Below are 16,212 nucleotides of genomic sequence, written 5' to 3' on the forward strand. Positions count from 1 at the left end.
ACCTGAAATCAATACATCTTTATTTTACACATAATTATATTCTAATGCTGATTACTGTCTGCTGTTAACCTTTTGCAGGGGCTAAAACCACAGCACCACACTACACACATCTCGCGCAGCATCCAAAACCTCCAAACTGTTGTTTTTAATTAAGACGTGCACACACCACTGACATTCAGGCACCTCCAGCACTGTTCGCTTTATTTAAGTGCCACCGCGCGCCAGTCGGCATCTCTCCATTACTGCGTTAAATTAAAGTCCACAAAAATCCATACGAGGTGAACCCTGGCTGAACATGTCCACACACAGAGAGAGTCGTACGGGGGTGGGGAACTCTTACAGACCCCAGGATACAATATCAGCACAGTATTTGAGCCGCGATATGATTCTACTGCGATACCCATACCCCTTTTCAAAGCTCATCAGATCAAAGCTGAACATGAAGGAGGAAAACAGAGTCTGCAGATAAACAGACGGACGGCCTTTTTAATTACTATGTTCTGAAGTCGGGCCGTAATAGCGTATACCACGGTATTTGAAAATGTTGACGTCCTTTAAATTGAGGACGCTATCTCAAAATTATGACGTGTCTGATGTGTCCGATTTCTGTTCTGTGTCTGCCTAGTACACGGCCAAATAAGCTCATTCCCCCCGGTGCCTCGACAGAAAGCCGGAGCAAGGAAACCTGGACGAGCCAGTCCACTAAATGAGCCTGAAAACCGTGGAAAACACTCCTGAGACCATTCCCTCGACTCTGTGCTCTCAGATACGAGGCCTTATCCTCTAAACCTGTGTGATTTGGGCCTCAGTTAGCTGGAACACGATCCATCCTGTGGTGTTTTTAGCCTTATCTAGGCCTAGATAGCCGGCTACAAGTCCAAACACAGCAGAACCGGTCTCTCATTTCTCCTTACTGTTCCTCCCAACACCAGTCGCTGGACTTTACTCCCTCAGATACGAGTTTTTATGGTCAGCACTTGTCTCGGTGCTCAGCAGTTGCCTGAGCTGGCCTGTCTGATAGTCAGTGGTGATGTAGCTGAGCTACCTAAGCAAAGGCTAGATAAGCAAGTGGCTACAGATACAAAAAAACATGGAGGAAAAATGTGAAATTCAACTTTCTGAGGTTCACTGGTGTCTTTCTTGTCTAAACGTTTATGACTTGAATCTGTTCTGTGGAGATCAGACTGCTGCCCTGCTAACTAAGCTAATTCTCTCCTGATTCGGAGCTGTTTAACATGTGTAACTGTCAGATCGATGGTTTTACATTTATTCAATTACTGATTGAAACCTGTGCAGTGTTCACTTTGTTTTACTGAACGTTGTATTTGATCATTTTGGTTTAAATTAAGGCAGGATGAAATTGCAGTGAAGCCACGTGAACGCAGAAGACCCCTTCCCCTGGTTGGCAATACTACCGGCTGGTAAAACCCAACCACCTCCTGTTCCAGCTCCAGAGTGTAGGCTTAGCACCCATTAATCAGTAACTGCTTTTTCATTATATTTAGTAGCTGCTATACGGTATTCAGTAACTGCTATGAAACCAATGTCTAACACATTACTTGAGGGCAAAGACTCGAAGTATGGGCCTTAGAAGTCTTAGAAAGGCTAAAGCAGTAAAACTCCCAATTACTTCCCAATGATCAGTAGATACACACAGATCAATATGATCAATAATGACAGTCCTAGTGAGGCTGGATGGATGATATTGCTCGGTTCCGGCCAGAGCAAGGGGTGGGTGGAAACGTGAGTGTGTGGATGTGAGTATGAGTGTGTGTGTGTGAGTGTGTGTGTGTGTGTGTGTGTGTGTGTGTGTGTGTGCAGCCTCTCTGCTCTGCTCACATTCTCTTGTCAGGAAAAATTAGGGCAGGTCTCTTTGAGAGAGGCACTGAGAATATTCAAACCGCCCTGCTGTTGATGCTCTTCTGCGTGAGTGTGTGTGTGTGTGTGTGTGTGTGCTTCTGTGTCTGTTTGTATGTGTATGTTCATGTAACCTGTACGTCTGCCTCCACTGACCTGTTGCTAAATGTGTTTGGGTCTATATTCACCAGACTGAGGACTGGTTCTTTTGTTCGTTACACTGGCTTTACTGAAGAATGGGTATCTGTAGCACTACAGTGTGTGTGTGTGTGTGTGTATATATATATATATATACAGCAATCAGCCATAACATTAGTACCACTGACATGCAAATTGGAAAAAAACATTGATTATCTTCATCTATGGCGGCATCTGTCAGGGGTGGGTCCTACATATTAGGCAGCGAGTGATCAGTCACTTCTTGAAGGTGATGAAGGTGTTAAAAGCAGAAAAAGCTCAAGCTTAAGGATCTGAGACACTTTGACAAGAATGAAACCAGGACGGCTAGACGACTGTGCCGGAACATCTCCAAAACATCAGGCAGGTCTTGTGGGTTTTTTCTGGTATGCAGTGGTCAGTATCTACCAAAAGTGGTCCGACAAAGAACAACCGATGAACCTCGGGAGATTCACAGTGGAATGACCCAGCCTCCTCTGCTCAGAACTACCTGTAATTGACTAATTCAGGGTATAAAGTCACTTTGACACCACAGACGTCCACTGTCATGCACGGGTGTACTGACATGGTCATTGATATTCTAAGCAACAGTAATAATAATAATGCTGAATCATCCCATTACATATCCAAGTGCTGTTACATCAGGATGACCAGGAGCTCGTCTGTGTCATCCTGATCACCTGTGATAGATCAGAAGGGTTAGTAAGCTCTGTTACACACTGCAGTGGCCAATTCTGAGATACAGCGTTCGCGCAGAGATGACATATCGGTATCAGTGAGTGTCAGTATTGAAGGTCTGTGATTTTGGCAGGTTTTGAAAGAAAGTCCAAAACCGCTTTGCCCTGAATGATAGTAATTGATAATTACCAGTGTAGCGCTGCGTAACCCGAGTCATATTAGTGTAAACTCCTGTAGTATTACTCCACCGCCTCAGTCCACATGCTTCTTTACCTTCAGATGCCGCTTCTGTATCTCTCAGCTTGTCAACAAATGCATGTGCACATGTGTCCATGAGGGGGGAGCACTAAGCGTCATTTGTATTTTACACTCCCCAGCAGTAGGGGGAGCCCAGGAGCAGACAATATCAATTCTAACGTAATGCTTCTTTAAAAAGAACTGACATTAAAAGATTAAAAAGAAATTGGGCCTCTTAAGGAATGAAAACGGCCCCTCCCTCAACCCTCATATAGTCTAATGTGGATTTTTAAAGAGCCCTCTTCTTAATTTTCTCCATGGGTTGAACCCTGTAGCTGCTTCTGCACACTGTGTGAATAATTCTGGATAAATGGACCAATAGAAATGCTCCAAATTTCTTGGAATAAATGTTTTTCACATGTTTTTTATTGGACATTGATGATCTACATTATCCTATTTTCACTTCTCTATATGTTTTAGTTTTTACTTGTCTTATACATTATATATTTATTACTTTGTTATTATTATTATTATTATTATTATTATTGTAGCTGTTGTTAATGTAAACATACAGCGATCAGTGATCGCTGCTAGTTGTACCGTGTATGGTTATGTATGTGCCCAACAAACGTTGATTGATTGCGTAATTGATTGATTGATTGGTTAACCTCTCACAAGGGGAACAGTTGGAAGCTATCCAATCAAGTGTCTTGGTTTTGAGTCTGCCCTTAAAAAAACAACTGGTTTTACAGTTACTACCAGCATGGAGCACGTGAGGCATCAGAGCCCATCATTTACAGCCAGGTTGGGAATCTACACTATGGCTTGTTTTTCTCCAGATTTGGATTTACTCTAATTGTAAATGTGGTCGTGCTGAAGCTTACACGTCTCAGACTCTGACTTGTATGATGCGTATAATTCGCCTCAGTGTATCAGTGAAAGCTTTTCAGACTGAAGTCTGATACAAACTCAGGACCGGAATAGTTAAGGTGGTATCGTGCCAGCTCTAATGAGACAGTCCTACTGCATGGTAGGACATGGTGACAATATTGCTGCATATTGCAATAGTGACCTGCCCTGCAATGTATCACATACACAGTAGTGTTGCTCTGGCCGGGCTGCGAGCGTGAAGTGGGCTGAATCTAGTTCAGTGAGATGCCGTATTCTCCGAGGAGGCATTATTCAGGTCAGGCTGCAGGAAGAGAGAGAGAGAGAGAGAGAAAGGGAGCGGGAAAGGGGTTGGGATCTCACCCACTCAGCCCAGCCCCATTACTGGCTGATCACAGACAGGACACACACAGATCTTCTGTCTCTCCTGGATCTGTTTGTATCATCATGTCTTTACTCTTCCAAAGCTTCTGCTAAACCATATATACTCTCTGCTCTCTCTCAGCACTTCTCTACCAGACCAGTGCTTCTCTTCTGTCCTTCTTTCTTCTCCTCTTCTCTTCTCTTTTCTTCTCTTCTCTTCTCTTCTTCTCTCTTCTCTTCTTTTCTCTTCTCCTGTTCTCTTTTCTCCTCTTCTCTCTTCTCTTCTCTTCTCTTCTCTTCTCTTCTCTTCTCCTCTCTTCTCTTCTCTTCTCTTCTCTTCTCTTCTCTTTTCTTCTCTTCTCTTCTCTTCTTCTCTCTTCTCTTTTCTTCTCTTCTCTTCTCTTCTTCTCTCTTCTCTTCTCTTCTCTTCTCCTGTTCTCTTTTCTCCTCTTCTCTCTTCTCTTCTCTTCTCTTCTCCTTTCCTCTCTTCTCTTCTCTTCTCTTCTCTTCTCTTCTCCTTTCCTCTCTTCTCTTCTCTTCTCTTCTCTTCTCTTCTCTTCTTCTCTTCTCTTCTCTTCTCTTCTCTTCTCTTTTCTTCTCTTCTCTTCTCTTGTTCTCTCTTCTCTTTTCTTCTTCTCTCTTCTCTTCTCTTCTCTTCTCCTGTTCTCTTTTCTCCTCTTCTCTCTTCTCTTCTCTTCTCTTCTCCTTTCCTCTCTTCTCTTCTCTTCTCTTCTCTTCTCTTCTCTTCTCTTCTCTTGTCTTCTTCTCTTCTCTTCTCTTCTCCTCTCTTCTCCTCTATTCTCTTCACTTCTCTTCTCCACTCTTCTCTTCTCTTCTCCTCTCTTCTCTCCTCTTCTCTTATCCACTCTTCTCTTCTACTCTCTTCTCTTCTTTTCTCCACTCATCGTATCTCTTCTTTTCTCTCCTTCACTCTTTCTTTCTCTTCTCAACTCGTCTCCCCTCTTCTCTTTCTTTCTCTCATCTCCTCTTTCTTTGTCTCTCCACTCATCTGTTCTCTTCCCTCCTTTTCCTCTCTTCTTCTCTTCTCTGCTCTTCTCTTCTCTTCTCTTCTCTTCTCTTCTCTCTTCTCATCTATATTTCTTTCTCATCTCTTCTCTCCTCTTCTCATCTCCACTTATCTCTTCTCCTCTCTTCTCTTCTCTTCTCTTCTCTTCTTGTCTCCACTCATTTCTTCTCTCCTCTTCTCATCTTCACTTATCTCTTCTCCTCCACTTTTTTCTATTCCTCCCCTTTCTCTCTTCTCTTCTCTTCTCTTCTCTCTTCTCTTCTCTTCTCTTCTCTCTTCTTCTCATCTTCAGTTCTTTCCTTTCTCTTCTCTTCTCCACAATTTTCTACTCTTTCCCTTTCTCTTTTCTCTTCTCATCTCTTCTCTTCTCCTCTCTTCTTCACGCGTCTAATCTCTTTTCACTCTTCTCCACTCTTCTCTTCTTTTATCTTATCTCCTCTCCTCTTCTTTTCTCTTCCTGACGTTCAGAAACACTGTAAATCTGTAGTTTCCGCTCTTGTGTAATTGGAGAAATCTCCTCTCTCAATTTATTTCTCAGTGTTGGTCTCTCTGTGAGGAGGTGAGGTCCCCAGGGGCCGTCACAGACTCTGAGTGTCGCCACGGTAACGCTGTCATAAGTAGCCAGTCATGATCCGTCATTGCCGCCGGCTGACCAATCAGAGTGGCAGCTTTGCATGCTTATTAAAGTCACATCTGGCCAAGAACAGGTCTGATCACCCAACGCAGGACGGCTGCAGAAACACATCATATCTCCATCCTTCCACTGCTCTATTACTCCATCCCTCCACCCTTTCATACCTCCACCTTTTCATCTTATCACATCACATCTCCATCCTTCCACTCCTCTATTACTCTATCCCTCCACCCTTTCATACCTCCAACTTTCCATCTTATCACATCATCCCTCCATCTTTACACTCCTCTATCACTCTATCCCTCCACCCTTTCATACCTCCAACTTTCCATCTTACACACCATATCTCCATCTTTCCATTCCTCTGTCACTCTCCCTCCACCCTTTCATACCTCCAACTTTCCATCTTACACACCATTTCTCCATCCTTTCGTTCCTTTGTCACTCTCCCTCCACCCTTTCATACCTCCAACTTTCCATCTTACACACCATATCTCCATCTTTCCATTCCTCTGTCACTCTCCCTCCACCCTTTCATACCTCCAACTTTCCATCTTATCACACCATATCTCCATCCTTTCGTTCCTCTGTCACTCTCCCTCCACCCTTTCATATCTCCAACTTTCCATCTTATCACATCATATCTTTATCTTTCCACTCCTTAATCACTCCATCCCTCCACCCTTTCATCACTCATCTCTTTATGCATGTTTTAATTCTTCCACCATGGCATTCTTCCACCCCCCACCCCCCAACCCCTCCACATGCGCACACACACACACACACACACACACACAAAGACTTGTGTCAGGAAGCTGGATCACCCTCTTCATCCTCCAGTGGTTTTCTTATCGCTCAGAGAAGAGAAAGAGCAAGTGTCAATCAGGGAGGAAGGGATCTCAATTGGCTGCTGGTTGTCAGGGTAACGATTGCCAGCCCACTGAGGCGGACTGGATGTGGTCCCACTGGGAACGTCCACTCTGTGGCACGAAGAGAGACACACACCTGCCTAGAGGCTCTTACACCCACACATACGTTCACTCACTGTGTTTCCTGACACTCTCCCTCTCTCTCTCTCTCTCTCTCTCTCTCTCTCTCACTATTTCACTATGTCCCTCTTTCTGGCATGATAGACTAAATAACAACTGGACTATACACTATGTGGACAAAAGTATTGGGACACCTGCTCATTCATTGTTTTTTTCTTAAATCAAGGGTATTAAAAAAAAATCCTGCTTTTGTTGGAGCGACTGTCTCTACTGTCCAGGGAACAAGGCCGTATTAGCAAGTATTGGATGTAACACCAACCATCATTTCAGTTCCACTGCTCCACAGCTCAATGCTGGGGGGCTCTATACCCCTCTGTAGTCCACGCCTGGCATTAGGCAGCATGGTGCCAATAGTTCTATTCTATTGGCAGTACTTCTCTACAGGGTCTGTATGTGCGTGTGTGTGCAGTTGCACATCTGTGTCAGCAATGGGTGCAAATTAAAGTAGCTGAACGCATTCATTAGAAGGGGTGTCCACAAACATTTGGACATGCTCTTCTTCACTCTGTGTCTCTTCCTCACTGGCAGGGATGTTACTGGCGTTAATAACAGCATTGGCATAAAGCATTCTTGTTACCGTCTCTGCATTCCCCATTTTTGGAGCTTGTCACGCTTGGTTGAATTATTAAATGATTTGTATGATCAGCAGATAAACATGTCAGGTCGATTATGGCATTGGCTTCCCACGGGCAAACGAGCTGCAGTCACATGTACTGTAAATTTAAACGGAAGCATCGTTGTAATAAAAGCGTAGCGTGTGGAGTGATTTTACTCCGGTATGAATCTGCAGTGTGAAGTTTTTTACAGTCTGACAGTAAGAACTGTGGAGTGATTTTACTCCGGTATGAATCTGCAGTGTGAAGTTTTTTACAGTCTGACAGTAAGAACTGGGGAGTGATTTTACTCCGGTATGAATCTGCAGTGTGAAGTTTTTTACAGTCTGACAGTAAGAACTGTGGAGTGATTTTACTCCGGTATGAATCTGCAGTGTGAAGTTTTTTTTACAGTCTGACAGTAAGAACTGGGGAGTGATTTTACTCCGGTATGAATCTGCAGTGTGAAGTTTTTTTTACAGTCTGACAGTAAGAACTGGGGAGTGATTTTACTCCGGTATGAATCTGCAGTGTGAAGTTTTTTTTACAGTCTGACAGTAAGAACTGGGGAGTGATTTTACTCCGGTATGAATCTGCAGTGTGAAGTTTTTTTTACAGTCTGACAGTAAGAACTGGGGAGTGATTTTACTCCGGTATGAATCTGCAGTGTGAAGTTTTTTTTACAGTCTGACAGTAAGAACTGGGGAGTGATTTTACTCCTGTATGAATCTGCAGTTTTTACAGTCTGACAGTAAGAACTGGGGAGTGATTTTACTCCAGTATGAATCTGCAGTGTGAAGTTTTTTTTACAGTCTGACAGTAAGAACTGTGGAGTGATTTTACTCCGGTATGAATCTGCAGTGTAAAGGTTTTTACAGTCTGACAGTAAGAACTGTGGAGTGATTTTACTCCGGTATGAATCTGCAGTGTGAAGTTTTTTTTACAGTCTGACAGTAAGAACTGGGGAGTGATTTTACTCCTGTATGAATCTGCAGTTTTTACAGTCTGACAGTAAGAACTGGGGAGTGATTTTACTCCAGTATGAATCTGCAGTGTGAAGTTTTTTTACAGTCTGACAGTAAGAACTGTGAAGTGAATCGGCTTCAGTCATTGGCTGAATCTAAAGCTCCTCTGTGAAGCCAGCGCTGGTCCAGTCGGTCCAAGTGCTTTAAACAAGCGCTGCATTCGTTCTCCTGTGTGTTTTTGTGGAAACATGTTGACAACACACTGAGTATCGTCTGTACCTCTTTATACAGCACACACACACACACACACACACACACACCCCTCTGAATGTAGCTGTTTGACTGTGGGCAGGTCTCAGCAGAATTCTCCAGGTTTGTTTATTATATTATTATTAGTCACATTTCTTTGCTCGGCTTTTCTTCCCCATCAGGAGCTGGTCGTCGGCCGCTGTCTGAGAGGGATTTAATTAAACACCCTGATTCTGTTCATACGGGTGATCCTGCCGCTCTCTCCCACTCTCTCTCTCTCTCTCTCTCAGAAATAGTGAGGGAGGGAGAACAGACAGTATATAAGAGGTTAGCAGATGCTTTGGAATAGTGCAGAAGTGAAGACGATGAGCAGGACAGTCTAGAAACTGAACAGCTGTTTGGGTTCAGCCAGTAAGATCCTAACCCTCCCCATCTTTCTCTGTCTGATGTGACTGATGTGATTTTTGACCGTTATTGATGACAAATAAAAGGCTAAATTCTCCTGATAACTGATAATATGCTCTTATAGCGACATTTAATAGCAGATATCTTGTAATCTATATTTTATTCTACTTATTAAGGGTTAAACAGTGTGATAGATATGACCTGTTCAGTCTTTATTACTGTAGGGCGTCAATATCGGCCAATATTATCCCCCACCTAATAGATTGGTCAAACCCTCTAACAGCCATCTTTGAATATTCCTCCTTTGCTCTGATCCTATCTGACCACTCGATTCCTCAGTGATTAAGGCACAATGCGTGAGGCCGCTGACCATGACTAAAGCGGTTAAGTGGTGTTTACAGTAGCCTGGGTTGTAATCAGTCAGGCAAATTACAGCGATAGTTTGGTGCAGAGTCAAGTGTATATCAAATCTTCCCCCCTTTCTCCTCAGAATATAGCCGATCAGCTATTGGACAGGACAGGGTTGCTTTTCTGGGACTAAAAGCTCCTTCACTTTGAACGCTGCTGTTTCCTGATACTCATTGTACTGGGTTGAGTTATGGGCTCTCGAGAATGGGATTCATGTAGTGGTGTTAAAGGCCTTTACTTTGCTTCCCCCATGAGGTCTGTAGATTTACACATTCCACAACTATGTGAGTTTGAGTCAGATACAGTAAAAAACCCAATAAAATCTAGATTCAGAGTACAGCACTGGCTTTAATGGGTTAAACAAGGAGCTGCAGCTTCCTGTGACTGAGGAGCCTAGTGCAGAGCTGCTGTAATCCTTAACTTGTGAATATGATCTATGATCAGCTCTCAGAATCGAAAACGTTAGAGAAATATTGACTGTGGCCAATCCAATATTTTGGCTGAAAATCATCAGATAGCGATACATAGGCTAATTTGAGATGTTTTAACTATCAGTGATGGCTTCTGTACATTTACGGCATTTAGCAGACCACTTCGGTGCCAGGACAGAAAAAAGCCTGGACGCTTGTCTTCAGTGGATCTTAAAGGATGGTGGGTCAAGCCGAGCTGTACTTGAAGCTGGAAGGGCTCTTGGTACTGATCAGCTTTTGACCATTGCCATCAAGTATGGAGGGGCTGGTCCATTCTTGGCTTTGTAGGCCAGCTTTAGGGTTTTCTGTAGCTAACAAGGTCGACTTATGGACTTTTTTTTTTTAGCTAAACTGACGGATGCAGTGAAATCCTCACAGCAATGCTCCTCCAAAATCTAGTAGAAAGTCTTTGTCTCTGGACAGTAGAGACAGTTACTCCAACAAAGGCTAGATACACTCGTTTTAATACCATTTATTTCAGAAGAAGCAAAGAATGAGCAGGTGTCCCAATACTTATGTCCATATAGTTTATATGATATAAAAAAGCGACCACTGTTTTGCTATGAAGGAAGATAAACACACACACACACATTACGCACACAACCAAGCTAGAAGCTTTCAGCAGTCCCAGGGATTTGTCTGGGATATCAGGGGATGTGGAAGCATCTTGTGCTAATGGCCCATGGCTCTGCGTGAGCTGAGCTGTAGTTCGGTGGGATTCATCGCTATTCAGTTTGCCCAAAGGACGCATTAAGGCTCCCACAGACCCGATGGGTAGCTTCTCACCAGCAGTTCAGTAGATCCTTAGCCCAGGAATGGCAGCTGCTATCATCAGGGGGTCTCTCCCAATTGGAGCCCTAGGCCTTACAGTTCTCCTTCAAGTCAGCACTTGATGGTGATGTCTCCTAGCTCAAGCTGTAGTCCTTGAGCTGATAAATGAGCCAACTGCCTTATGATGCACGGAAATTATCAAAACATCAAGAAATCGAGTAAATAAAGATATTCTCATTTTTTACACTGATATTAGATGTTGAAAAAGTCAAGCTCTTGACCTGCAGGTCTTTTTTTTACACTAATTCATTGTGAGACTTGTTGTTCAGTAACAGCAGTGAAACTGCTATGTGATTATTTACTTAGTGAGCGAGAGAAAAGGGCTAATTTGTTTATCTACTGCATCTTAATATAAATTACAGGCTGAATTACAGGCTAAATTAATAAAGAAATGCTTTAATTAATGATCCTCTTTGCCATGTTGGTGGAGTAGTCATAGATTGAGCCTTTGCTGAAGTGTGCATTAAGACTGCTTGTGAGAATTGGGACATCAAGTTTTCTTGGATTCCATATGGAGAGGCACAAAAAAGGGCCTCAAGAGACATGGACCACCAAGGGCCAGGGCCATCAGCACAGTCACAGTGACCTGCTTCAATGGTATACAGTGTTATGTAACCCACCATGGATTACAGCTGCGGTACACACTACATGTCCAAATATTCGTGGACACCCCTTTCTAATGAAGCAGGCAGGCCATGCTAACACTTTAGTAGTGATGTTGGATGCGCCCGGTAGGCGGGCCATGCTAAAGCTGCAGTAGCGATGTTGGATGAGTCAGGCAGGCGGGCCATGCTAAAGCTGCAGTAGCGATGTTGGGTGGGTCCGGCAGGCAGGCCATGCTAAAGCTGCAGTAGTGATGTTGGGTGGGTCCGGCAGGCAGGCCATACTAACACTGCAGTAGTGATGTTGGACGAGCCCAGCAGGTGGGCCATTCTAACGCTGCAGTAGCAAAGTAGAACGAGCCTGGCTGCCGGGCCATGGTAATGCTGCAGTAGCGATGTAGGACGAGCCCGGCAGGCGGGACATGCTAATGCTGCAGTAGCGATGTTGGGTGGGTCCGGCAGGCAGGCCATACTAACACTGCAGTAGTGATGTTGGACGAGCCCAGCAGGCGGGCCATGCTAATGCTGCAGTAACGATGTAGGACGAGCCTGGCTGCAGGGCCATGCTAACGCTGCAGTAGTGATGTTGGACGAGCCCAGCAGGCGGGCCATGCTAATGCTGCAGTAACGATGTAGGGCAAGTCTGGCAGGCAGTTTGTGCTAATGCTTCAGTAGCGATGTTGGTTGAGTCCAGCAGACGGGCCGTGCTAACGTCACAATAGCGAGATGCAACTATGGAGCCAATCAGCAGATCCCTATGACATTAAGCCCTTCCTCCGAACAGTCTGTGGCTCCAAATACCATTAGCTAACAGTGCTGAACCGTGTCCGTGTGGAAAAGCCACCAGAACGGATACCCTCTGTGCTCAGAACTGTTCGACCCTGCAGTGGAAAAGCGGCCAGTGTGTCAAAATGATATGATGAATGGACCAATAGAAATGCTCCACACTGATTTGGGATAAAATCTTTCTACATTGACTCCCATTGAAGGGTACGAAGGTCTCCTTTCTAGTTCTGCAAGTCCTCCAATAGCTCTAAAAGAGGGCTAAACAGAAAGCAGGCACGGCACAGTGCAGTCGTGGCCTGTTTTGACAGTGGAGATTCATGTAAGTGGGGTTGATGAAATGGGAAACTGCTCTTCTTCTCAAATATCAAATGAAGAATCAGCTCTGAACAGGAATTTAAAACGATTGCTGTTCTCAGACGTTTACATTCTCATCCTCAGTGAATTGGCGGCGTATTGACGAGTGGAGTAAATGTTGATTCTCGTAATGGCGCTGCTCTCTGGCTGGAGCTGACTCATGATGGAGATCTCTCTTTCTCTCTCTCTCTCTCTCAGTATCTCTCTCTCTCTCTCTCTCTCTCTCTCTCTTTCTTCTCTGTTCCATTAGTCATCCTCTGCTCCTGCAGCACTTTCCCCACAAACATCCCCATGTCTGTGAGCGTAAACGCCTCGTACGCTAACACACCAGACTGATCATCTAAACTACCATTATTACAGACAATATATGTCCAAATGTTTGTGGACACACCTACTAATGAATGCATTTAGCTACTTTAAGTTGCACCCATTGCTGACACAGAAGTACAAATGGACACACACACACACACACACACACACACAGCTTGTCTAGTAGAGAATAACGGCCGAAGAATTAGGACTCCCTGGAGCAGACAGACCTAGATGAAGCTATTGGCACCATGCTGCCTAATGTCATGCATGGGCTAGAGGGGTCTAAAGCCCCCCAGCATTGAGCTGTGGAGCAGTGGAAGAACTGTGTTCTCTGGAATGATGGTTGGTGCTTCATCCAGTACTTTTGGATGTTTGGATGAGTTGGAGAGTTGGTGAGGTGATGAGGTGGGGTGGTGATAATCCAACATTCCTGGTCTCACTAATGCCTCACTCGTCACTGAATGCAATCAAATCCTCACAGCAATGCTGCTTCAAAATCTAGTAGAAAGCCTTCATCTCTGGACAGTAGAGACTCCAGTAGTTACTCCAACAAAAGCAGGATAAACTCTTTTTAATACCCTTGATACCCTCAGAAGAAGCAACGAATAAGCAGGTGTCCCAATACTTTTGTCAATATTGTGTAACATAGTTTTAACACTGTAACCAAAACACTATCTGTGTGAGTAATGGGTGCAACTTGAAGTTGCTGAATGCATCCATTAGAAGAGGTGTCCAGAAATATTTGGACATATAGTAAAAGGCAAGAAGACGAGGTGATCCTCACACTTTTGCCGTACAGTGAGTTTATGCATGTCACTCACCATGGAGGTGTGTGCACTCATCAGGCTCGGGTGCTGTTCCCCGGTGCTGTGTGCCAAATGTGCAGTTTCTTCTTTTCAGATAATGTGTGTGTGTGTGTGTGTGTGTGTGTGTGTGTGTGTGAGAGAGAGAGAGAGAGAGAGAGAGAGAGAGAGAGAGGGAGAGAAATAGTGCAGGGATCAGTTGAAGTCGAGTGTGTTATGGAGTAAATGTGCGGGGAGATGTAAAGGGGGAGATGTTATCAGGGACGAGTTGGTGTTGATAACACTGCTGAGGTGTGTGTGTGTGTGTGTGTGTGTGTGTGTGTGTGTTTGCCCCTGAGTCTGTCATGTCGTGTTTCATGGCTGCCCTCTCTCTCTCCCTGGCTCTGGTAATTAGATTGTGAAGGCCAGGAGACGGGGTTTAATGATGATTACAGTCGGACTCTCTCTCAGTGCCTGTCTTCATCAGTCAGATGACCGTCCCACTGTCCACACACACGTTACAGGGCTGCGCGATTGATTGTTTTAGTTAATCACTATTGTGATATTGATCTTTACGACAGTGATGTCAAATAAAGACACAAATAAATAAACCTTTACACCTAACAACCCCCCTATCAACCACCTGGGATACTATAGCAACTGCTGATGCCGATACATAAGCATTTATCTTTTTTTTTCACTTAGCAAGACCATATCAACCATCTAGCATCTACCTAACAATCCCATAGCAACCACCCAGTAGACCATAGCAACAGCAGATTTCTATACATATACATATATATAGTTTAGAAATCACTGGATCAGCATTACAGAATGCTCTCCTGGAATGAAGATTTCCCTAGCAACCACTTAGCAACAGCCCAGCAACCACTAAGTAACATCATAGCAACATCTGAGGGGCACCATAGCAAACACCTAACAACACTGTAGCAACTGCCTAGCAAACATTTAGAAACAACTAAGCCATGCCAAAGCAACCACCTTACAACACTATAGCACCCATCTAGCAACTATCTAGCAACAGCATAGCAATCTTCTGGGATACTATAGCAACTACCTAGCAACATCATAGCAACAACCTAGCAAACCCCTATCAATCACCTGGGATACAATTGCAACCATCTAGCATGTACTTACCAACCCCATAGCAACCACCCGGGATACCATAGCAACTACAGATGCCTATACATAAACATGAAAGTTTGGAAATTGGGTCTAGATTTTCCTGGATGTGCTTTACAGAATGGAGAATGCTCTCCTGGAATGAGGATTTGCCTAGCAACCTTCTAGCAACATCCTGCCAACTAATAAGTAACACCATAGTAACCACTGAGCAGCCACATAGCAACAATTGAGTGTCACCATAGCAAACACCTAACAACATCATAGCAACTGCCTAACAAACACCTAAAAACAACTAATCCATGCCAAAGAAACCACTTTACAACACTATAGCACCCATCTAGCAACTATTTAGCAACAGCATAGCAATCTTCTGGGATACCATAGCAACCACCTAGCAACATCATAGCAACAACCTAGCAACATAATAGCAACAACCTAGCAAACCCCTATCAATCACCTGGGATACCATAGCAACCATCTAGCATCTACCTATCAACCCCATAGCAACCACCCAGGATACCATAGCAACTGCAGATGCCTATACATAAACATGAAAGTTTGAAAATAGCAATCATCTAGCAACATTATAGCAATAATCCAGCAACTACCTACTAACCACAAAGCAACCACCTGATATACCATAGCAACCACCTTGCATAAACACCCTACTGATCAGGTAGCAGGTGGAGACCACTTAAGCTGTGCAACTGTCCTGAGGAAATGCACCATAACACTGGGAAACATTGTGCTCTCAGATTTGAGGCTTTATCCTCTAAACAGGTGGGATTTGAGCCTCAGTTAGCTGGAGGTTCCTGGCTACACATCGCTGTCTCACCGTTGGTTCATTAGTAATGGGGACGGATCGCTGTCGAGTCCAGCTGTCTTTAACTTGAGCAGATAATCGCTGTTTCATTCCCGGTTTGGCCGTTTTCCCTAATAAACGCTGCTGCAGCCGTGCTGCTGAATGTTTTAGTACTGAAGTAGGAGCGTTCCAGCAGGACGGGGACGCCAGCGCATGCCCTCTGTTTCTCACACAGCTGCACGTATTAAACTAATGTCTTCATTGATGGACATTTTAAAATATCACTGATCTGTTTTCTTTCTTTTGCAGGAATCTCCTCGACAGGGACACGTTCTCCAAATCAGATCCAAGTAAGATCATATTTACTGCCTTCCTCTCTTCTCTGCTTGCGCCGCGGCGGCTGCTCTGATCGCTGTATCATTTCAGATTGCACACTGAGCTGATTTGATATCTGCTGAACCAAGAAGCCATGAAAGAGCTCTCTGCTAAATGGGACTTCATCTATCACGTTTAATATACCTCCCCGCTGTGCGCTGCTCGTCTCTCCCATCACAACCAGAGAGGAATTCCGCTTTAAAAAGTGAGGCATGGGGAACA

General features: G+C 44.2%; 1 protein-coding gene across 2 annotated transcripts in view; it reads left to right on the forward strand.

The window, feature by feature from the left end:
* The window catches only part of LOC140550301 (copine-8), a 168,308-nt gene that overhangs the window by 30,943 nt on the left and 121,153 nt on the right, over positions 1-16,212 (forward strand). For both annotated transcript variants that reach the window (XM_072674217.1, XM_072674218.1), the window contains exon 2: positions 15,925-15,965. In XM_072674217.1, the coding sequence (XP_072530318.1) occupies positions 15,925-15,965 (41 nt within the window). The remainder of the gene's footprint in view (positions 1-15,924; positions 15,966-16,212) is intronic.

The sequence above is a fragment of the Salminus brasiliensis genome, chromosome 2 (genome assembly GCF_030463535.1).
Source record: "Salminus brasiliensis chromosome 2, fSalBra1.hap2, whole genome shotgun sequence".
NCBI lineage: Eukaryota > Metazoa > Chordata > Actinopteri > Characiformes > Bryconidae > Salminus > Salminus brasiliensis.